General features: G+C 39.5%; 3 protein-coding genes across 3 annotated transcripts; 1 reads left to right on the top strand and 2 right to left on the bottom strand.

The window, feature by feature from the left end:
• Window positions 1–2,025: 2,025 nt before the first annotated feature.
• On the bottom strand, window positions 2,026–2,578 carry LOC108008900 (uncharacterized). Its single transcript, XM_017072805.4, has 2 exons — window positions 2,443–2,578; window positions 2,026–2,384 (listed from the first exon to the last, which is right to left on the bottom strand). The coding sequence occupies exons 1-2, from the start codon at window positions 2,460–2,462 to the stop codon at window positions 2,120–2,122; spliced, it is 285 nt and encodes a 94-aa protein (XP_016928294.1). The 5' UTR covers window positions 2,463–2,578; the 3' UTR covers window positions 2,026–2,119.
• A 5,039-nt stretch (window positions 2,579–7,617) lies between these two features.
• On the bottom strand, window positions 7,618–8,820 carry LOC108010330 (uncharacterized). Its single transcript, XM_017075258.4, has one exon. The coding sequence runs from the start codon at window positions 8,744–8,746 to the stop codon at window positions 7,883–7,885; it is 864 nt and encodes a 287-aa protein (XP_016930747.2). The 5' UTR covers window positions 8,747–8,820; the 3' UTR covers window positions 7,618–7,882.
• LOC108008267 (aminopeptidase N) lies at window positions 7,953–14,210 on the top strand. Its single transcript, XM_017072056.4, has 6 exons — window positions 7,953–8,093; window positions 9,159–9,611; window positions 9,666–9,821; window positions 9,890–11,294; window positions 11,349–11,851; window positions 11,904–14,210. The coding sequence occupies exons 2-6, from the start codon at window positions 9,160–9,162 to the stop codon at window positions 12,118–12,120; spliced, it is 2,733 nt and encodes a 910-aa protein (XP_016927545.2). The 5' UTR covers window positions 7,953–8,093; window position 9,159; the 3' UTR covers window positions 12,121–14,210.
• The last annotated feature ends 8,980 nt before the right edge of the window (window positions 14,211–23,190 follow it).

The following is a 23,190-nucleotide window of genomic DNA, read 5'->3' as shown; positions in this document are numbered from 1 at the left end:
AAACAAAGGCCAGGGGAATGCAGGAGAGTTCCATCAGCTAGGGATTATAAGGGGGATCATAAGGGGGCAAGTCCTGCATCGATACGTATACCTACATACCAGCCAGTCCCTGGTGGAATTACTGAAAGCGGAGCTCTATTATTGCAAGTGAACATAAAACAACAGCCGACCAAAGTAAACACCAATTAAGAGCAACAAAGAGGGTTCAGAAAAAAATCGGGGAAACACAGCAAATGCAAATTGTTAATTAAAGAAATGGGCATTGTTTAATGCGACCCATGTGAAATGTTCCAGGCCAACACCTGAGCCCAGAACCTCCCATTTCATCACCCTCCTCCCGGTGCCCTTCTCCATTACTCGTGGAAAAACATTACATAAGAAAAAAAAACAAGCAAGAACTGCATTTGTTGGGTTCAGGATGTATGGATACCCTGTTAGGATACACCTTCTTTTGGCACCTAGTTAAAATCTAGTCCTCAACTTAATTTACGAGTTATAGTAGCCGTATTAATCTATGATATAAAGAAAACATTTACCAACTTTCCATCTGATATTTAGTAATAAATCGAAGTTCCGGTTCATTGATACAGTAGATTTAACTAATTTAGATTAAAAGTTTTAATCATATAAAAAGGTAAAATACGTTTATAATGTTAAGAGATGAAACACGTAAAACCATTCATTAACTTTAATTATATTCTAAAATCATTTCTGACTTATCCATCTCGGTATAAATGATTTTAAGGATGTAATATATATTCCCAGTGCCTAGAGAGGGTATAAATATTTGAAAAAACAACGAGCTAAGGGCAAGAGTGCAAATGGACCTACGACCCAGTTGCAGCTGCCCCGACATCCATTATGGCCTCACCAGCACCTCAAATGGGACCTGAAAAAAATGGCGGAAAAGTGGCGAGAAAAGTGGGGAAAATGCAGTCTTTCCCTTTGTGCGAGTTATGATTGCCCGTGCTGATGATGACAATGTCGACTCTCGGGGACCGGGGTCCCTGCATCGAACGACTTTCCAATGGGCACGATTTATAATTTGATTAGCGCATCGCTGAATGCACACGGAAAAGAAAATCACGCTCAAAAGTCAGGCGGGAAGTGCAGCCGAGTGCACTGAGCGAAATCGGGATGGGGAAGAGGAGAGCATGGCCACCTCTTATCTCATCTATTGCAAAATGGAGCGGGCCATCACACTCCGTTAGATGACAATGACAAATGATGATGGAGGGCGGTCGCAGGATTATCCTCCAGGAAAAAAAGGAATCCGAAACCAAACCGAAACCAAAACCGAACTAAAGTGAGCAAAAAGCATGCTTTCTCCCTTGGCTTTCAATTAATCCCGGCAAGTGGCGCTTTTATTGAGCTAGGCCTGCCGCCATAATCAGTTGTGTTTTGTTCCCCAAAAAGGCAAAAAAATGGAGGGAAGTCCTACAGAAAAACACGATCCGCCCAAAAGGGTTTTATCTCGAAACAAAGGCGCCGAAATTTGCCTGCCATTCATTAAACAATGAACAACAAATCCAGCTGGGGGCGTGGCGCGCTGCCCGGGAAATAGATTAATGGCCCCAGACAAGGCCCAGCGAATCAATTTATTACACAGCCGACAGTTGACCGCAGGAACCGGGAAAATAGGTGTTTTTCAGATCTTTCAAAGCATGAACAATGCAAATAAGTAACGAATAACTGAAGATTACATTTAATTCGTTCTTGGGGGATAGTTTTAATTTTCATTTAAAAAAAAATATTATTTAATATGTTGGTAGTAATGATTTGGTTTGGTAGACTTTAATATGACTATGGTATACCATTTTTAAACATTTACTTAAGATCACAAAATTATAACGTTGCTTTTTTGTGAACGCTGTTAAAGAAGAACCCTTGTTATAATAAACCAGGCTAACCAAATATGTATTTCTCAAAAAAGTAGTAGTAACCTAATCATAATTGGGATCAAATTGAATGGGGCCTATCATTTCCAAAACATTAAGATATTATTCTCATTTGATTTATTCTGATCTATTTACAGATTTAACTCTCTGACAGAAGACCAAAATACCTAACAGAGAAATACAATTCGTATCTCCCAAACACATTAGGAAATAAGCGGTTCCTAGAACTTGGCTTTCGAGCACTCGAAGGGAGTGCAGCAGGGATAGCAATCCGGGGCCTTGATGCAGCTCAGTCCGAATCGGGACAACTCGGCAGCCTCCCAGGCTCGATCCTGCTCGAAAAGCTCCATCATCCGCTGGCGCCTGGCCCCCGTGATTAACTTATCTGCCGTATTCATCTCAACACTCATTGGTTTCACTAGGAAGTTCACTATAGAATTTCCGGAGGGGGTCTTCAGAAGATCCCGATTGTTGAGCAGGGAAAGGCTATTTAAAGAAGGGATATGAATCGATGGAATTAGGAAACCCTTTCCAACACTCTTACAAATCCCCGGCTTTCTTCATCTTGAGTTTTCCCAAGCAGGTCAGAGCAGTGTGCCTAATGTACGGTGATTGAAACACAAATGTAACCCAGCCGACAGATTTCTCCGGGCCTGGTTCGATGCCCCAATTAGGTTCCCCACTAATCGAAGGCCCAAGGATTGGCCGGATGGAGATGGAAATTGGGCGGAGTGTTGCAGCTGACTGACACTCAACACCGTTTGCCACTCACAGAAGGTCAATCAAGTGACCTGAGAAGTCGAACCAGGGATGGGAAGTTGGGGCTCGGGGGTTAAGGCACTATACACGTCCGTTAACAAGGGTGCTATTAACTTCAGAGGCTGAGTGCAAGTATAAGTACACTTTGCTATTTCCTAGGAGCTTTCATTAGTAAATAAATGAATAACAAGTTTAAATTATTTGTTATTAAGCAAAGAAATAATAGAAACTAATCACTCTTTGATACTTTATCCTTTATATATAATGCTACCTACTCGAAACTAACTAATGAGTAACTAAATTTTAGAAAATTGTGCATATTTATGAAAAGAATATTATTGTATTTAAGTTTAATTGGGTACTATAAATAATTCCACGATCTAAGAGCTATTGCAATGAAAGGCATTACTAGTTCTAGCATTTTTTAGGAAGCATTGGAATCAGTACCTAAAATACTACCCTTATTTAATTCCGGTTGTTATTTTTCCATGTTTTTATTAAACGAGGTAAAAGAGAAACGAAAGAACTGGGGTGCCCAGCATAATTTCGTGATTAAGCCATACCCCCAAAGAAGATTTCAATTAACCCAGTGTCCCGTCCACTTGTCTCCTAATTGTCCGTCTTCCACTTTCTCGATGGCACTCCTCCGATTTGCCCCACACAAATAATCCCCACAAATTGCACAGCGCGCAGCAGAAACAATAAACAGACTAAGTAGTGGTGTGGCATGAAGGCGGCGGCAAACAAAGAAAGTAGATTGAAAAACAAGCCAAAACCAACACAAATCGTTGTTCGGCAATTTTCAGCCAGCCCATCCACCCTCACACACACCTGACCCCCAGAAACTATGGCGTTTTCACCTTTGCAGACCCAAAGTCAGCTCCGAAAAAGGGGGCGGGAAAACAGTCAGGTGTGTAATTGCAATCCGAATTGGTCAAGTGTAACAATGCAAAGACGCAGCTCACATCTCACACCTGCTGCTGCCAAACGGGGGAATCAATTTGATCCTTGAACTTAGGCAACAAACTGAATCTGCAACTTGCAACCTGCAACCTGCAGCCTGGATCGGGGCTCCCCAGCCCCCGAAAACCCCGGGGAGCGAAATCAAATTGCAAATTGCATCCGAAAATGTCACGTGCATCGACACATTTTTCGGAGCCAACTGTCTGAGGGCTCCTTTTTGGCCCGGCCCCGAAAACCATACCATGCCGAGCGGAGATGTCGTGACATGGTCGACATGGGCAAAGGTTATTGCAATCGCCCGCCAGAGCAATCAGTGGACACCAGACACGAATGGATACCGCCGATGCGAAGGGCAGATCCGGGCGGAGGTGCCCACAAGATGTTTCAGGAGTGGGTGGAGCTTAAGAACTAGCTTATAGCTATTTTGGTTCTTGGCATTAATTGTGGGCCATTATGTCCTCAAGAAGGTCTAAGAACTGGTATAACTTGAGAATCTGCTTATAGCTATTCTAAAGTTTTGAATAATTGTTGGATTGTTATTTAGATTTAAGAATTTTAGATTAAAACATATTTAAACATGTTTATCTTTATTTCAAAGTACTAAGAAGAGATGATGTTCTTACATCTTTAAGTCTTGATAAGCTCGAAAGATAAAATATTATTTTTGAATTTGATAAACAGATAAATTATGATAAATACACTCGATGTTAGTTAACTTATTAACTAATAGAGTAAATAATAATTTTAAAATGGCTAGGGTATGCAATGGTTTTTATTAAAGAGAGGTAAACTATTTATTGAAAATTTAAGATCTTATGAAGCTGACATGTTTTTTTCACTAACTGACTCATGACAACCTAAGCATTATTTATTTATTGATTTAATGATAAGTTTATAAAATGTTGTTAGGGGATCCATCTTATTCTCTCTTTTAAAATTAGTCCAGTCAGTGTCATAAGGCATCTTTTACCAACAGCTTAACATATTTAAAAAATCACCAGAAAGTAGACTTGGAAAATATCCAGATGTATCTGAAAAATAGTCACGATGGCAGCACCTTTTCGGGGCTAAGGACTCGCAGTCTGCACCTGCAGGATACTGCACTCTTTGTCCCAAAGGCGGATAAGGGCGGGGAGGGGGCGTGGTTCGAGGGGCGGAGCGGGTGGCCGCCCCATTCATTATGTTGACCACGCTGTCGCATTTGCTACGTGACATTCTGCTAACTGCCCTGAAAATGGAGCCAGTGCCTCGTCGCACTTGGGCCATTGTCGGCTCAGCTTATAACCCTATAGCCGGCATAAGCCAGAAGATGAGGTATTGATCAACACTTGCAATACCCTGACTTTGATTTTCTTGTTTTGGATCACTATTACCAACTCCCTGAATTGTTTATTATAAAGTTTTTAAGAGTTGAGTCTTAAGTTAAAACAGCTTTACAGACTACAGTCAAAACATTTTGGAGTACTTTACTTAACTTACCTTACTTTATAATTAATTTACTTATCTTCTTTCTATTAAATTCCTATTTATTCCCCTATCTTATTATATGTACATATCTTTTTTAATATTTTATGTATCAATCTCCTTTCTGTAAAAGACTTTTTATCATAAAAACCCCCTTCTATATAACATCTACCTAAGGTAACTACCCCCAATTGACCGATACCCTGTAAAAACCATACCGATAAATGTCCTCCCACCGACACAGAATTAGATTGCAGTTAGTTACCACCCCTGCAGCTCATCCTAATCCATCCTCGTCAGCTACTAATACTAATATGCCCATTGGGGACGTGATTGCAGCGATTCCATTCAGTTAGTCCAGGGTTCACTGCATCATTCCGTATTTTGACCGCCAGTGAGACTTGGCCAAATTGACTTGGGCTCCGGAGCTTTTTGTCTTGCAATTTGAGCTCCCACTAACTGCCCTCGATCCCCGGCGATGGGTGCAGTTCATCGTGCTGCCAAATTTATCCAATTGCATTGCCATTACACTATACAAAGTTATGGCAATCTCTCTCCGGAGAATCGCATACAGCCAGCGGAACGGGAAGAAACAATACAATATACGCTACCCAGTTCGAAAGTATCGGGACTGCAACTTGGAGGCGGCTTCGAATGGCGAGTAAATAAAGCGTCTGGGAAGCAACACCTCCGGCACATCCTAGCCACATCTATAGGTACATCCTCCTCCGCAATCGCATCCTTGGAGCAGGAGTTGAGTTATGAACGTGCTGGGAGCAACAAAGCGAACACAACACCCGCAATCCGGGAACAGAAACTGAAAAACTGGAGGGAGGGAAGCCTTGTAAAGTAAATGTGCAAACATTTATTTATGTGGCCTGCCAAGCAGCACTTTAAAGCTCTGCAATTGCCCTGATTTCGGGAGGAGAGCTCTGCTAGTTTATGTAGAGTCCTGCGACTGCAACTGGAACTGTAACTGGACTTGGCAAACAAATGATTTGTGAATTCCTGCATAAAAGGAGTGCCACATTTTAAACACTAGGTTTATTTGTTATACAGCATTATAATTAATCCTTCTTTAAATCCATATGTTCTTAGTCATAGCTCAAAGAAATCAGTTTAATTGACCTTGTGATATTTTAATTTTCAAGGCATCCTAATATTTTTTTCTAATTCTTATTCGACTGATGTTTAGATACATTGTAAACATATGTAAATACTCGATTTTTTTGTTTTTCTGGTTCTATGTCAGAGTCACAGTAGTCTTTTAAAAACAAAAAATGTTGAAGGTCGTCATTTACCTTGCTTTGTAGAATATTTAAATCCCTAAGTTAGCTCTCATGACGAACAACAAGTTTTAATTTTACCAGTACCACAAGTCAATTCGAATTTTGTACCTGAAAAAAGTTTGAGCTTTATAGTCCCATTTAGTCCTGGCTGAAACATCATTATTTGGCACACACTAGCTCCTGGTTTTGTTCCTGCAGTCGCATTTCAATTTTAATGAGCACTTGAGAGTTTCACGTTTTTAGCCGTAACTTTAATTAACAACAAAAGTCATGGTCTTGGCCTGCCAAAAAATGAAAACAGAGAAAGCAAAAAAGAAAGGCAATGAAAAAGCTTAATTTGTAAGTGAAGGAAAGGCGCCCAACACGGGGCAGGAGAAAAGGAGACGAAATAAAAAGACACATGAGGCCCGGAAATTTCAAATGGAACTTGGTTTTCCTTGGTGTTCCAAGGAACATGGGGCACATAAAAAGTCGCCAGCAAGTAGTTTTTGCTGCTCTTCCCTTCTTTTTGGTCCCTGGCCCTGGAAAATGTGTTCCGTTTTTCCTTTTTTGGGGGGTTAAGGATTCGGGTTTGGGGCCATGGCTGCCGAAGTTGCTGCTGTTGGCGTTAAAAAAGCGGAAAATCGCAGTACATTTTTGCTTTTTAATTAAGCCCTCAATTTTTTATGTTCCATTCGAAAGCGACACGCCGTGATTTTCCTTCTGCTCCCTGTAGTTCCCCCTGCCATTTCACATCCTTGGGCTCCGGACACAAATAGTTCACTCTTACAGCCAGCGGCATCTGGAGTGTAAGTGTGCGAACATGGGTTAAGAGCCGGAGCAGCTTGACAAATTATTCTTACTCTCCGGCTCAAATTAAAAGGCGACTGCTTTGTTCTCCTTTCTGGCTTGAGTTCCAGTTTTAATTATCAGATACAAGGATTAATAAAATGCAGTTGATACCCAGTACTGGCCAGAACTTTACTGAGTTAAGTCTTTTTTACTTGCTGCTTTAGGGTTTTTTGAAACACTTTTTTCCTTAACGAGGTAGCATTACTAGCCCTAAATATATTCGTTACTGACTATTAAAAGATACTATTAAACGACCTTCTCTTTTTTTAGTGGAGCTGTGTAAAAGCAAAAATAATAATGTGTCAAAACTGAAGGGCTTCAGCTCATAATATATTCATACTTAAAACCTATTATAGTTTTTAAAACCATTTAATTTATTTATGAATAATTTTCCGATAACTCATTATCCAAAATAAAAGAGTGCACGTAGGAAAAACTTTACTAAAATAACAGTGAAAGCTGACACACAACACACCTCTCGAAGTTAAGCTTTAAATATATCAGGTTGCCCTCCAGACCGATCAGTTCTCTTCAGACCTGAGTCGCGTAATGTTCGCAGTCGGTTAAAAATATTGCTAATTTGGTAATAGCGATCGTTGAACCAGCATTGATTGGCACGTGACTGCAATTGCTTCGAGTGTCTCAGTAAAAACACCTTATGAACAGAGACAATTCGGGTTACTTTGGCTGAACCGGTTTCATAAATTCTATAACGCGAAAGTTGAGTGTTTTTGGACTGAAGCTAATCAGCTTGAAGCGGTGCACTTTGTAGGAGTCCACTAGCCAGCCATTCTCCTGCTCTTCACTTGCAATATCTTTAACTGAATCCGATTCCGACTCTGAATCTGGAGGATCCACTCTGGAGGGTTCCCCCAGTTCTTTACAGAAGGTGAGCACCAGTTCGGCTATAGCAAGTCGGCAATTATTGGGATCGAACTGTTCTTCGATCTGCGAATCTGCCAGGACGCCCTGAATCCGCTGGATCATTTCCTGCTTCTCCTCGGCACTACCAAGATCCAGCAGATTCCGCAGGCCGACGAAGAGCATGTCCACCAGGACATAGCAACGTCCGTCGATCCACCGACGAACCACTCTCACCGGGAGGGCATGTCTCAGGTGCTCCCTCTGGAATCGCACCAAGCTCGCGTAGGAACTGCGCACCTGGGACAACCCGTATATATCCGCCGATCCGCGCTCCGTGCAGCAGCTTCGGATGCAGGGCCAATCCGCTTGACGCACTGCCTCGATCATGGTGGCCGCCGCCTGGCGGGTGCCCTCCTGGAATCCGTCCTCGTCGAAGGCCACGCCCAGCAGGCGGCGGAGGCGCCACAGGCAGTAACGGTGCCTTAGTCCACTGAGCAACTGCATCATCCCAAGTTTCCAACGGAGCCGCCTCCTCGACATGTGGCATACTCCACGGTGAAGTTGCAGTGCTGCGGGGTGGAGCGATTGGGAAGTGGTTGGAGCATAGCTATAGCCACCACCCCGCGCTAAACACATAATTTTGGAGGTGCTCGAACCACGCATAAACCTCAAAAACATATTCCAAACAAAAAAGAATAACCAAAGAATTAAATAAACTAGTGAAGAGTGAGTCGAGGCCTACCTACAGTCTTACACTGCATTATTCGAAATTCGTATACCCTTGCAAAAAGATTTATAATTTTATATACAATCATATAATCTTCTACTCTGAAATATTTGATATCAGAGCAACTATAAACATTATATAAAAATATATATGTATGTCACGCATAAATTGGTATACATACAGTTTAATTGGTTTTTGTAATATGATATTAGAAAGCAGTGGTTTTATATTATAAAGTGGTTTATATAATTATAATCGGTGCATGATTAGTTGATGAACCATTCTTACTTAAGGGCTAGCATTATGTAAAACCTTTCACAAAACGAAGTTACTGGTCAGTTAATTCCCATTTTTCTTCTACAGCATGTCGCAGCTCAACAAATATTTATTGGTTCTCTTGATCTTCGTAATTCCTTCTACATGGGCTACGTACGATCATTATCGCTTGCCTAATGCACTGGAACCTCTACACTACAATCTGCGAGTTCTTACCCATTTAAATAGTACAGATCAAAGATTTGAGGGTTCTGTAAAAGTAGACATTCTAGCAAGGGAGTCGACCAAAAATATAACTTTACACTCCGCAAATTTAAAGATTGATGAGGATCGTACGTCAGTTAGGTCTGATCAAGAAATAATTAGCGTTACTAGCATTGAAACAAATGAGGTGTATAATTTCTATACCCTGCATTTAAGTCGTGAATTGGAGAAAAGTAAGAACTATCAGTTGGAAATGCACTTTGAAGCCAGGCTAAATGATTCCCAAAGTGGTTACTACAAAAGTAACTACACGGATGCGATTACCAAAGAAGTTCAGTAAGTTTAAAGATTAATATTTCTTAGGTTATGTATATAACAAGTTTGCTTTAGTCATCTTGCAGTCACCCAATTTTCGCCTACATTTGCCAGGCAGGCATTTCCCTGCTTTGATGAACCCTCCTGGAAATCTACCTTCAATGTGACTCTGGGTTATCACAAAAATTATACGGGTCTTAGCGGTACACCCATTCTTGCATGTCAAGATCAGTAAGTATATACTCTCTCTGTTCAATGAGATAAAGAGAATTCTTACTGTCCCTATCTACTTGCTTCAGTGAAAGTCTGGAAAACTATGTTTGGTGCGATCACGAACCGCTTCTGAGGACCTCGACTTATTTAGTAGCCTATGCTGTACATGATCTGAAAAACGCAGCCACCCAAGAAAGTACGACCCACAACAGAGTGATCTTCCGCAACTGGATGCAGCCAAAGTTATTGGACCAGGAAATTATTTCCTTAGAAATAGCTCCCAAACTGTTAGCATTTTATGAGAATCTATTTCAAATGGATTTCCCTCTGGTAAAAATCGATCAGCTTACAGTGCCCACTCACAGATTTACGGCAATGGAGAACTGGGGTCTGGTCACCTACAACGAAGAGAGGTTACCTCAAAACATGGGATATAATCTTCAGCAGCAGAAGGATCGAACAAGCTCTACTGTTGCCCATGAATATGCCCATCAGTGGTTTGGAAATCTGGTTACCATGAAATGGTGGAATGATCTTTGGTTAAAAGAGGGTCCCTCCACCTATTTTGGCTATTTGGCATTGGATGCTTTACAGCCTGAACTAACAAGAGGTGAACGATTTATAGATATGGATTTGGCAAACTTTTTTGATAAGGACTCGAATGGTACTGTACCCGCTATTTCGAAGGACGTGAAAGATCCTTCAGAGATTCTCGGGCAATTTACGGAATATGTTTACCAAAAGGGATCGTTGACCATGCGCATGTTGCATAAGCTGCTTGGAGAGGAGGCATTTTTCCAGGGAATTCGTTCTTATTTGAGCAGATACTACTTGAGAAATGTGGATCAAGGGGATCTCTGGAACTCCCTTCAAGAGGCTGCCCTGGAAAATGAAGTAATTCCCTTGGACTTTAGTCTGAGTATGGCCATGGATTCTTGGACCCTGCAGGGTGGATATCCCTTGGTTACCCTTAACCGCAACTACGAGACGGGTAGTTTAACCTTCAAGCAAACCAGATTTTTCAAAGGCCAGGAAATCGGCAGTGATTCATCCTGCTGGTGGGTACCCTTGAGTTTTATAAGACAAAATCTACCCGACTTTGATCAAACTATCCCAAAGTTTTGGTTGGAGTGCCCTTTGTCCACACAAAATCTGCAGTTGCTGGAAACCCCATCCTCCGATGAATGGATCATCCTCAATCCCCAAGTTAGCGCCATTTTTAGGGTTAACTATGATGAAAAAAACTGGCGCTTGATAATGAAAAGCCTATTGAATGATCCCAACTTTGGTGGTATTCATAGACTAAACAGAGCTCAACTGCTAGATGATCTCTTGGCATTGGCTGCAGTGCAAATACACACATATGATATAGCCTTTGATCTTTTGAGATATCTGGAAAGAGAGCGGGAACTTGGACCCTGGCAGAGGGCTGTAAATATATTAAATAAACTGGGACCTTTATTGGATGATGAGGATGCAAAGCAATTAAAGGTGAGTTTACTTAAAGTTTTGATTACCATAATAAACTATTGTTTCTTTACTTAGATCTACATGCAAAAGCTACTATTGCCCTTGTACAAGAGCTTTCCAAAGCTATCCGGAATAACAGGATCAAACACTGCCATCAAGGATATTCCATTTGCTCATTTTGTGTATTCCCAGGCCTGTCGTTATCACGTAGATGATTGCACAGATCAGGCCAAGATCCTGACTATATCCCATCGAAATGGTGATAATCTGGAACTGCCCTCCAATTTCCAACAGGTGGCCTACTGTTCTTTTCTAGAACAAGGAGGCGATTCGGAATTCGAGAATGTATATGGACATTTCCAGAACACTACGAATGAATCTCAAAGAAGGATATTGGCATCGTCTCTCGGTTGCAGTCGAAACTATACGAATTTCGAGCAGTTTCTGAACTTTACTCTACATTCCGATGAGAAACCTTTAAGCGATTGTTGCATGCTGGCAGTAAAAACGGCTTTGAGTAGGGACCATTTGGTTTCTCCCACAGGCAACTATATCCTAAGTCATGCGAAGACTTTGGGGTAAGTTTATCACATATCAAATTACAAAACTTACCTCAATAATCCTCTTTAGTGAAAAATTCAAAAAGAAAGAGCTCACAGAACTATTGCTCATTTTGGTTGGAAATCTTCGAAGTGCGGAAGAATTGGAACAACTTAAGGAGCAGTTAAAAGACATAAAAACCTTCGAAGAAGCTCTACAAAAAGCACTTTATCTGGGCAAAGTAAATCAGAAATGGCAGAAAGACTGTTCCAGTGATTTTATAAGGGCTATTGAAAAACGTTTATAAAAAGTTTACTATTTATTAACTGCCAATTTTAATAATAACATTATTTTATTTGATTTGAGCTAAGAGTTTAGCAATCTTAAAATTGTTCTTTTATAAATTAAATTTAGATACATAAAGCTTTTCAAGATCTTTATTCCACTTACTTTCCTTACTTGAAACCTTACTATTTTTAAGCACATGCATCCTGAAATAGTTTGAAGGATTTTCAGGGGTAGGCACCTGTGTCAACTAATTCTGGCCAAGATTCTGGGAGCTGTCAGGATCCATGTTCTCGGCATTAATTAAGGCGATGGCGATGAAATCTTGGAGCCGGCATTGAAAGGAATAAGGAATGGGAGTTGGGAGGGGTCAGGGGTCAGGGAATGGGACTCAAGGAGGCCGGCTGTCAGAAACGGGTCCAGTCAGGACTTTGACTGGTGGACGTGGACTGTGGATTGCCTGACACGGGAAACGGGACACACACCGACACCATCCATCCAGCAGCTCCTTTGTTTTGGCGGAGCTGCTTGGCTTGGTCCTTTCTGGCATTTGACGTTTACACGGGTACGTCAAAATATGTATTCCTCACTGCCAAATGCCATATACCCACCGATGATGACGATGACATGTGGAAAGAACATGGAAATGGCGGCCCGGCATTTAGTTATCCCCTTTGTTTGTCATCTGAATGGGATTCCAGCGGATCCTGGGATTCACAAGCTGGCTGCCAATTAGACAAATTAATCGGTTGTAATTGATGTGCCAGGGGGTTAGTGGATAGCAGTGCAAAAGTGAGTCTTAAGGCGTCAATCAGGCGAAAGTAACTGCCAATTGCAACCAATTTGATGGCCTATGCAATCTTGTATCGCAGCCACTTAAACTTGCAGTTACCAAGAATCACTGATTTGTTTTCTTTGTTGACTGCATCAAAAGGCAATTAGGAATATTTTGAAGGATTACAGCTGACAATCGCCTGGAGACGTTGAAATCTAATTCGATTGAAAGCTTAGCCATCAAATTAATACAATTAATAGAAAATATTTTGAGCTGAGGAGGCGGTTAGGAACGACATGGCATTTTGACATGCTGCTTCATGTTATCGTAGCTGAATTTCTGACAAATTTTAAATCAATTAAATTGACATGTCATTAAAAAGGCCGAATTCCCAATGTCATGTTAGCTTATAATGTTGGTTTGGAAAACATTAGTTTAATTCTTTTAATTAGGTCTTGCTTTTCAACAAACATCACATTGAGAATTTTTCATTCCAAACAATATAGCTCATTTTAAATTTCTAACATATAACAACTAAAAAATTAACATGACATTGAGAAATCGAACCCAAGATAATGTTAGCCCCCCGAAATAAATTCCATCCCTCTCACCATAGCCAATAATTATACTGAGAACTACAAAAAGTCATTTAAAAAATTCTCTTGACAATCATTCGGAAGCAAAGTTCATTCAAGTAAATATCGCGCTGAATCAATCAATTGATGACCCATAATTGAGACCACAAAGGGAATGCGTATGCACATACATCTTATATAGTATGCATCGTTACACATATGCCGCGTTAAAAATTGCCGGGAAATGCATACATAAATGCAAATGCAAATGAAAAGTGGCCCTGTCAGAAAAATTAACGCTATTAATGCTTGTTAAAAGCGGTTATTAAATTAATTAAATGTGATGCCAGCTTGACGTGCGTGTAGAACAGAACAGAACAGAGCAGAAACAGAGCAGAACAATTTGGTCCAGTTGATGTGCAAATGTTTTTCGACACACACGGTCTGCGATGCCGGATTATTTCATGTTAAATATTTACGCTGGACATCGGCATTTTAGCGCTACTTTTTGCTTATTTATTTGTCACAAATTAATTGAATCTGAACGCGACGCCAACGAAAGAGAATACGGCGGAAATGTCAAATTAATTGCACGACTGAAGTGTCCTTTAAAAATTATATGCAGATTGTGCTATCCAAAATAATATGTTCGACATTTTTTATATTTTTTCAATAAAAGGACCAGCAATTTTGTTCTTTCTTATTATTATAATTTTTAATATATATATAATTGATATCATTAAAATTTCACACTAAAAACTATTACCTTTGTTCACTTCTCCTTGGTGGTTAAAAAATATTAATATTGATTAACTGATGCCACTTAAAATGTACATACAAGACTTGATCTTTTGCTTCTGCTTTTGAGTGTTTAAATGTGATGTTTCCCCATTTAATATTGATGTATTTTTTTATTGCCCCACCCCGAGGCTAGTGTGTAAGTAATTTGAGGGGAAAGTTTTATGCCTGGTTGGCTCTTTTGAGTGCAGGATGCCTGGGGATAATTCTGGATTTCAGATGGAATACGCCTTGGCTGCATTTCGGGGATCCTTCAGCTGCCGTTGCAGTTTGGCACACAATCAAATTCTGAACGTTAATTAATATGCATTCAGTGTCTGGCAGGGCAGGGATCAAATTATGTAATAGCCGCATTAAAATTGAATTTCTCGATGCGTGCCTCGCAGATTGCTCCTGTGTGCGGGTGTATCTATCTTTGTCTATCTGTCCAGTGGGTGTGCGAGTCCATAGATACACGCATACATGGACTTGGATTTCTGTTCACGTGGCACACTCCTCCACTCGCTGTCCATTGGAAAATGGAAAATGGTCTAATTACCCCTAATTGAATACGACAAGCTTATGCCCCATCTACCCCATTTAAGTGAGACAAATTATTTGTGTGTAGCTGCAATTGCAATTCAATTGGAGTGTTTAGATTATCAATTCCTGGCAACGATTGTCGATTATGCCGCATGGCCGGCAATCGGGTCAATTGCTACTCCCAAGGAGTTGAAAACGTGATTACTATTGTGTTGCCAGGTTTTCTTTTGCTTCTCAAATTGCTTTATAAATGGCTGTCAATTGTATCAAAAGGAATTGTTAAGTGATGAGTGCTTCTAACAAAGTTATTATATATTTAAAGCATTTTGAAAAGAAAAGAAAAGATATGCTAATCTATTATTTGTTTAAAATTGAAATAAAATGAATTTAAACTTTAAATAGTTAAATTAAGCAAGTGGAATATATTGTTGCATCCTTTTTTGGGTCATCTACATTACACAATTTAATCGACATTTTTTAGGTCCTTATTTAGAGCGTTCCAAAATTGATCAATAAACAACGATTAAGGATCAACGCATTGGCATCAAATAGTATCACTCATACGTACCGTTGCCTTTGATTAAAAGCATACGTGTCGTATGAGTAATTTTTCTTCCGTAACTAAATCTTAAAAGAAAATTATTTAGTTCTCGAATTCATTTCTTGAACATTAAAATCTACCAATTTTAAGGGCTAGAACAAAGCACATTCTAACAACTTGAAATTGTAGTATTAAAGCAATAAGTGGTACTAAGTATTAATTAAATACTCCTCTTTTTATTTCTTCTATAAGCAATTTATTTGTTTTTATGTTTTCGCCTATGAGAAGCTTACGAAATTTAAAAGACACTCTTTTTATTACTCATTTTCCCTGCGAAGAGCTCCTTTCATAACTTCTTGAATACATCATTTTAGAATGCAGTTTAAAGCCCACAATGAACTTGGAAACCTCTTCATGACTGACCTTTTCACCTGCCAAGTTTTCTTTGAAATTAAGTCCGTGACTGGGAAATATATTTCAATTAGTGCATTTTTTCCCCTTGTAAGCTTTGCAGCTTCATTGTTCCTGGGCTTTCCGATTTTCCATTTTCCATTTTCCGTGCTGTGCAGCTGGTTTGTTTGCCTTTCGATGGGAGATGTCGATGCTTTTTATTGTCTAACTTGTGTATTACATTTTGTTGATGTCGTAAATTAAGGCAGGTCGGAGGTGGGAGGTGTTCATTGTTCGTTGTTTTAATGCCGCCAAGGGAAAATAAATTCATTAAAAACTTTTGGCCAATGTGAAAATCCCCTTTATTGACTTTGGCCGGTCGGTTCGGTGGTTGCGTGTGCAAATATTTATGCAAATATTTCTGCACTGGCTAGCATGTTTTGATTGTGCGGGGTCTGTTGCATATTCACAATCCGAATCGAATCGATTTGCTGACCAAATGCGAGTGCTCCAGCCGCACCCCGCCGCCCTTATCATAATCAGAGTAAAAACTTTTCTTACTTTGCTTTACATTTATTGCTTCCTTCCCCGCAGCCCTGGCACTTTTGTTTGAATTCTGGGCGGAAAGAAATAGAAGGTGAAAACTATTTCTTGCTGGCGCCTCCAGGCTGTGAGACATTCAAGAAAGTTGCCACAAAAGTGGAAACAGGACCAGCAGCCCGAAAACTTCCCCTTGTCCGGCCAAGAGAGAGACGGACGGACAGCTCAGGCCAGAGGCGGTGAAAAAGGGGTACAGGGGGCAGGGAGGGCAAAGAGATGGCAACTTACAAATTTAGATTACGAGGCAAGCACAATTGCCACACATGTTTGCACAAATGCTGGCTGGATTGTTTAATTTCGTTTAATTAAATTGCAAATATTTTATTGCTGCACTTGCAACGAAAATTTCCCTTGTAGAAGTTAAATTTGTGTGGCGCCATCTGGCGCAAGCAGCACTTTAGTGGCATTATTAGTAACTGTGTGTGTTGCAATCTTTGGAGTGCGTAAAAGCATTTGTAAGCATTTTGAGAATCTTACGGATGTATCTATATATCGGGCTAAGGTGGGGGCCTACAAAGACAATCTCTTTAAAAATGATTTATATGCTTAAATGATTCATTTTTGTAATTTTTAAATCACTTTGTAATATTAAAATTATTTACTTATTGTATATTTCCTTCAAAACCAATACATTTCCCAGTTTGATACACTTGAGTGCCTAATTGTTATGATAGCTAATTTCCATTAAATCGATAAGCAATCATCGAAATGGAATCGCTCGACACCTCTATAAATATTGAGAGTGTCAGCCACTTGATGCTAATGCAAATTTGACTCGTCCAAGTCATGTAACCCATGCCTCAATAATTCACTTGACCACCTCAACGAGCACTTGATTGGCCCCACTTTGGGTGGGTTCTGACCTTGGCAGTGCAAAGCAAATCCCCCGACCTCCCATTTGGAACAACATTGGCAACAAAAACAGAAGCAACCAGTCGAGGAAACGGCATCGAGTTCCCTTTTTCCTCGAGCCACTTTCTCCTCCTTTTTCAAGTCACTTTCTCCGGCTCTTCTATGTGTTTCTTTTAAGTGCCTCTTATAGTTGATTTCTGTTGTTGTTTTTGTTGTTGGCGAGTTTCTGTTTACCCTGAAAGAGAGCAAAAAGAAAGCTTCCAAAGAAAAACACTTTTAGCACGCATCGAAGGGAAAAACCAATAGGAAAAGGCTTCAAAGTCCAAGACCATGACCAGGAAGACCTCATCCACTTCGCTGTTCTACACCTGATTTTAGGACAGAAGGAAACAGAGAAAACTATTGTGGATTTGAAATATATGCAATACCATGCTTAAACTGAGGAAAACTATTATTTTAATTGGGGCAAAAATATTTGTAATTTACTAATGGAAATATGGAAATATTTATATCAGATAGGTTTACTTTTAGAAATATCCACAAAGAACTCTTATGAATTGAAAATCTTTCAAAAAGGTGGTTAAAAGTATGTTGTCAAAAATACATTCGTGTTTTAAATATATCATAACATAGTCTTGGACATTTCATAAGAGGGTTCAATATTGATATGCATTTTCGTGTATTTCTCATATCCAATCGGAATTACGTTTCACCACTTGATACTGGTACACAATCAGGCTAATCTGCCTTCAATTTTCGTTCGTGGCAACTCTGCTGAACAATGGAAACCCAGCCCTATATCCTTTTGGCTCCCATTAATCCCCCATGACAACTCGTAAAATTTTAAAGCATATTTACGGGCGGCTGCTCATTATTTTGATGCGCTTTGGCAAGTACATACACATACATGGCTGAAAAGGATGAGTGGGGTATAAAGTTTGGTTGGGGCTATTATAAAGAGTGGGAAGAGCGGGATAACATGAAAACTGGAACCGAAACTGGGACTGTGATGCATATATGCATATTAAACAGACCGCTTTTATTCGCCGGCACATTCTGACATCAAATTTGATTGTCTGCACAGTGCTTCTCCCTATTCTATATCCCAGGAACCCCCGATTTGCCCCACCCCTGATAGCCCGTCGTGAATGCATATGCATGAAACGGCATTATTTCGATGCTGCAAACAATAGACCAAAAGATCCAAATCTCTGTTGCTCCTGCTCCTGCTTTTGGTCCTGTTTCTGCTGCTGCTTTTGCTTTTGCATGTGCTCCTTCTCCTGCCCCTGATCCTGCTCCCTCTGCAAATGGGACAAAACAACGCGTCATCCTGCCATTGTGCATGCACTGACAGAAATTGTGGTCTAATTAATGGGGATAATCGGGGAACACACAATACAAAAAGAGATATGTTTTGTAAATCAATCACTGTATTTAATCAATCACACATATTTAAAATCACTTAAAAACTAAAAACAACCTTCAAAGTGTCTAAAAGTATGCAGTGATATTTTCTGAACACGGAAGATCTAAGTATAAATAACAAAACGCAGCGTTTTTATTAGTAAAAGGTGTCTTATGCTACAATGTATTATGAATTCGATAGAACTAAGCTTAATTATCACAATTCAAGAATCTTTAAACCACTTGAGATTTTTGCTTACTTCACGATAATAATAACGGTGGGATAATAGAAAATGCTTTAGAAATTCCTCAATGAGAAAAAATTAAGAACTTATATTTTTTAAACATTGTAAGAGTTATCTAAGATTTAAAAACCTTAGGAAAATATTTTAAATTTGGATCTAATAAAATTGATAGTAATTGATATTTTTAGAGCCCCTTTCTCGACTTAGTATTTATAAAAAAGATCTATAAAACGAACTTTTAGTTAGTAACATTATAAGACTTGTGTTTTAATACTACCGGTTTAGGATGGTATTTTTCCCAGTGCATAATAACCATGGGGTGGCCGAACCACCCAAAACAGGATGCTGCGAGTGGAGAGCAAAGAGTGGGGTGGATTTAGCCACAATTCATGCGGCTGCATTTGCCTAAGCGCCAAATATTAATGACGCTGCGACGATGACGAGGTCTGAAATATCATCAGCAGAGCTGGGTGTTGATTTTAATGAGAGACCGAAACTGAGGAGTGTGGGGATGTCATTTTGATGGGCTGGGGAGTGGGGTTCATCTCGACGGGGACACTGTGCTTATCAACGCCATCAATTCTTCCTGCTAGTCCTCAAAATTAGGGGTGTTTATTATTTTTGATTGCCGGCACGCGTCCAAAAAACAATAAAAAGAAAGCGGAAAAGCGGAGACAAATAGCCCGCTGAAGGGGTAAAATGTCCCATTGTTTGAGCCTCAAATTGATAGCGCGTGTGCAAATTTCTGGCTGTTGTTTCCTAACTGCTTTATTTTTTGCTTATTGCCTAATGACTCATTTCGTGTCTCGCCGGTGTCCCTTTCTTTTTTATCTTTCCTTCGAGCCTTTTGTTGTGCTCAGGGAATACCCCTTTTTTCGAAAAAGCCAAAAGTTGGAGGGTGTGAAAAGCCAAACAGACACGCTGCAGAAATTTATTTGGCACCCTGAAATTTCCGCTTGCAGAAAGAACTTCTTGAAGAGGATTAAAGGGAAGTAAGAGCTAGCACAGAGAGAGAAAAATTGTACTTATACTACCTCGAATTATTTGGTCAACCAAAACCCATGTATTACATTTAAAACATGAAGAGAAATCCAATGGTACACACCAAAAAAATGAAGAAAAAACATATCAAACCAGAAAAATGTACTAATTTATAGAAAGGAGCCTAAAAGTATGCTGTAAAAATGGGATATGGATTTTCTAAGGACTTTTTCACTCAAAATATATTGTAGCATACTTTGAGAAATCTTTTTTAAGATAATATTGTAAATGTATGGTATATTTAATAATAATTATAAAAAAGTGTAAGTAATATTTTTCTACCGTGCCCTGATGATCTGGCCAAATGGCACGTTCTGCTTCCCGTTTTGAGTGGGTTAAAAGGCGAGGGTGGAGTTGCTGTCGAAGGTGGAAGTGCAAGTGGTCTGTAGACTGCAGTTGAGTTCCCCACTCGAGGACGCATTCACGGGCGTTTGCACTCGCAATTAGCGCAAATCAGGCGACGTCAGATGGCCCTCGGGGCTCTCAATTTGCCGCTTAACTTGCAATTGAATGACACATGCTCACAACTGAGCCAATGGAGTCACAAGTGGAGCAACTAAGATGAGAGTGGAAAACTCATGAAAACAAAACAATGAATTCAGAGGACGTGAAGGGCTTATATTTTCGTTTCCATTGACAAATTAGTAAAGGATAAGAACAAGAGGAAGGGAGTGATCTATAAAATCTTAAGAACTGTTGAGGTGGTAAATGAAAATCCCAAGAAACGTAGAATGTATTTGTATTTACATGATATTGGAATACTTGTACTAATATTGTATCTGAGAGCCACAGAAAATTAGAATAGTTCAGAAATTGTGAAAGAGGTGTCTAAAAGTATGCTATGAAAAATAGGTCACTCTCTTTATTAAGGACTACCTTACTTTAAATATATCAAAGCATACTTTTTGACACCACTTTTAATGTGTTTCAAGCCACAATCGATGTTTGCGGCATTATTTAATGAATTGAGTTGTTGCAATGATAACATAACATAACTTTTGTAAATAAAAATACAAAATGTTGGTACCTACATAAATAAATCCTTGATTTTAAAACCCTTTTTCATTAATGCAATATTTGACTTGTAATTCATTTCTTTTCAGTTGCTACCCCCTTGGAACCCCATCCACTTCTCAGTCGCAATGTTTTGTACCACTCTTGAAGCATTACTCTTTTCTTCATTGTTGGTTTACTTCTTCTACGGCTTCTGCGTCTTCTGTTCCCTTAAGTTCTGGTTGTTGTAGTTGCTGCTGTTAAGCATTCTTATCGCCGTTGGTAGCATTTCCGTTCCTTCTTACTCGTGCATTTTTCATTTCCGCCTCTGCGTCGCGGCATTTCCCTTCATTTTTCACACATTCTGTATTCCGCAGCCCCTCTTCGCTCTACTTGCCATATATATTTCGCATTTATATTATTTTGTAATGTTTATTTCACTTTGAGAACCCTCTCAGGAAAGTCCCTCCGCCCCTTCTGCCACTCCTCCTGGCTTTGACACTTTCGGTTAAGCCTTTAAGGGATTGAATCTCTAGATAAGGGATTTTTTGAAAATGGATCTTGCAGATTAAAGTGCTTGGATGTGCACCCACTTGGCAAAGTGTCCATCTTGATTGTCTTGAGAAAAACAGTGTAGTGGGTAAACCTTAAACTTTGTTTAGGCTACCACAGAAATTACTACTATTTTGAAATCACTTATGAAAGTGTCTAAAAGTATGCAACAATAAATTTTGAACAGAGATGTTCTTTTTTAGTAACAGCTTAATAACATAGTATTATAATAATATCGTGGAAAACAAAAGATAAGATGATTTTTAAGCAATGCCACATATTTTACCTAGTTCTATGAAGATTTCTTAAGCAAATATTCAAAGAATAAAGACATTAATCTGTTCACGCAAGTACAAAACTGTATGTTGGGTTTCCTATAATTTGTAAAATATTTTAAACAATTTAAAACTTTGTAGAAAAATTGAATTTAGAAATCATGAAACCTTTGTACCTTGTTTAGGGTAAACTTTAAGACCGAAGTGCCTGGCTAAATATATGGACCCACTCCCTGAATTTTCCCCACAGCCTGTCCATTATGATTGTTGTTGTGTGGAAAATATTGTCTGGTCGACAATTTTAGGGAACATTGTTGCTGGGCGCCATTTCGCAGACCGCAGACAACGACGGAATAAATTTGGAACGGGAATGAAAATGATGCCCATTGTCATTAGAGGAGGCTTCGCCGCCAGAAATCTCTGGCTATGGCTACTACGGCAATGGCTATTTCCAGAAGTTGACTATGGCAGCCAAAAAGGCAATTCCAGAAATTACTATTTGCATTATTTTCACGACAATGCCATGGCCAATTCATGGCAAATAGAACGGAAGCGAATCCAAGCGGAGAAAACTGCGAGGAAATTCAGTCAGGGGAAAGCAGATGGAAGCAGCTGCTACAATTGACGGCGTCTGGGGAAAGATGAAAATTGATTTTAATGCCACGAATTATGTTATTTGCGCATGTTATGGACATGCAGGAAATGCGAGGGAAAAAGCGCGCGTTCAGTAATATCAGCACAAAAAAAAAGGAAAATAAAGGAAAACTGAAACGGAAACGGCAAAACTCCGAACAGTACTTTGCCATAAGCTGAATTACACTCACCCCTCGCTTCGCACACACCCATAATTATTATGATTATGAACTCGACTAAATTACAAACGACTTACGTGTGAATGCGTTGATCCCCCACCTCATCATCTTCTTATTGGGGACCGGGTCTCGAATCGGAAACTTCGGAGCTGGAGTGCCACAATCATTGACTGCCAGATAGCGGAAATTGGCGACTCGAATTTATCGATTGTTAATGGGAATTTGATAAATCGAACTGATTAGCCGGCAGTGGAACTGGGAAGTATGCTTGGGGATTTGGGCACATAACATTAGAGCATTATTTGTGGGTAAGAATAACCTCAAGGTGGTTAATAGAAGGTGCCTACAAATAAATAGGGCTCTGAAATTACTTTTAAAAGTTTTTACCGCATACTTTCAGGCACTGATTTCAAAGGCCTAATGATGGATACCTTAATTCCCATTGTTTAAAAAGTAAAGTACTATATGAGATTTTCAAATTAAATCCATTATAAATTCTGTTATAATTTATAATAAAAACGCAATTTAATTCTTTCCAAATTACTATTTCCTAATAAAATTATACTATTTCTTTTTAAGCATTTGTAAAAACTGCATCTGAATTTTTAATTCTAATAAAATTTTCTAAATACCACAATGTGTTTTAAGATTCAGTTTTAAATTACTCTTACTTTTTATATACTTCTACGGCACCTTGTATATGCCACATCTTTTCAA

This window comes from Drosophila suzukii, chromosome 2R (assembly GCF_043229965.1).
Source record: "Drosophila suzukii chromosome 2R, CBGP_Dsuzu_IsoJpt1.0, whole genome shotgun sequence".
Classification (NCBI taxonomy): Eukaryota; Metazoa; Arthropoda; class Insecta; order Diptera; family Drosophilidae; genus Drosophila; species Drosophila suzukii.
Note: the sequence above shows the minus strand (reverse complement) of the source record. Positions and strands in the feature narration are given on the sequence as shown.

What these genes read in the sequence shown, in the direction of transcription:
- LOC108008267 (XM_017072056.4), top strand. Translation starts at nt 9,160, where the DNA reads ATGTCGCAGCTCAACAAATATTTATTGGTTCTCTTGATCTTCGTAATT. An exon ending in GCGATTACCAAAGAAGTTCA is followed by an intron (nt 9,612 to 9,665) that starts GTAAGTTTAAAG and finishes AGTTTGCTTTAG; the next exon opens with TCATCTTGCAGTCACCCAAT. An exon ending in AGGATGCAAAGCAATTAAAG is followed by an intron (nt 11,295 to 11,348) that starts GTGAGTTTACTT and finishes TTCTTTACTTAG; the next exon opens with ATCTACATGCAAAAGCTACT.
- LOC108008900 (XM_017072805.4), bottom strand. Translation starts at nt 2,462, where the DNA reads ATGAAGAAAGCCGGGGATTT. An exon ending in ATGAAGAAAGCCGGGGATTT is followed by an intron (nt 2,385 to 2,442) that starts GTAAGAGTGTTG and finishes TTCTTTAAATAG; the next exon opens with CCTTTCCCTGCTCAACAATC.
- LOC108010330 (XM_017075258.4), bottom strand. Translation starts at nt 8,746, where the DNA reads ATGTTTTTGAGGTTTATGCGTGGTTCGAGCACCTCCAAAATTATGTGT.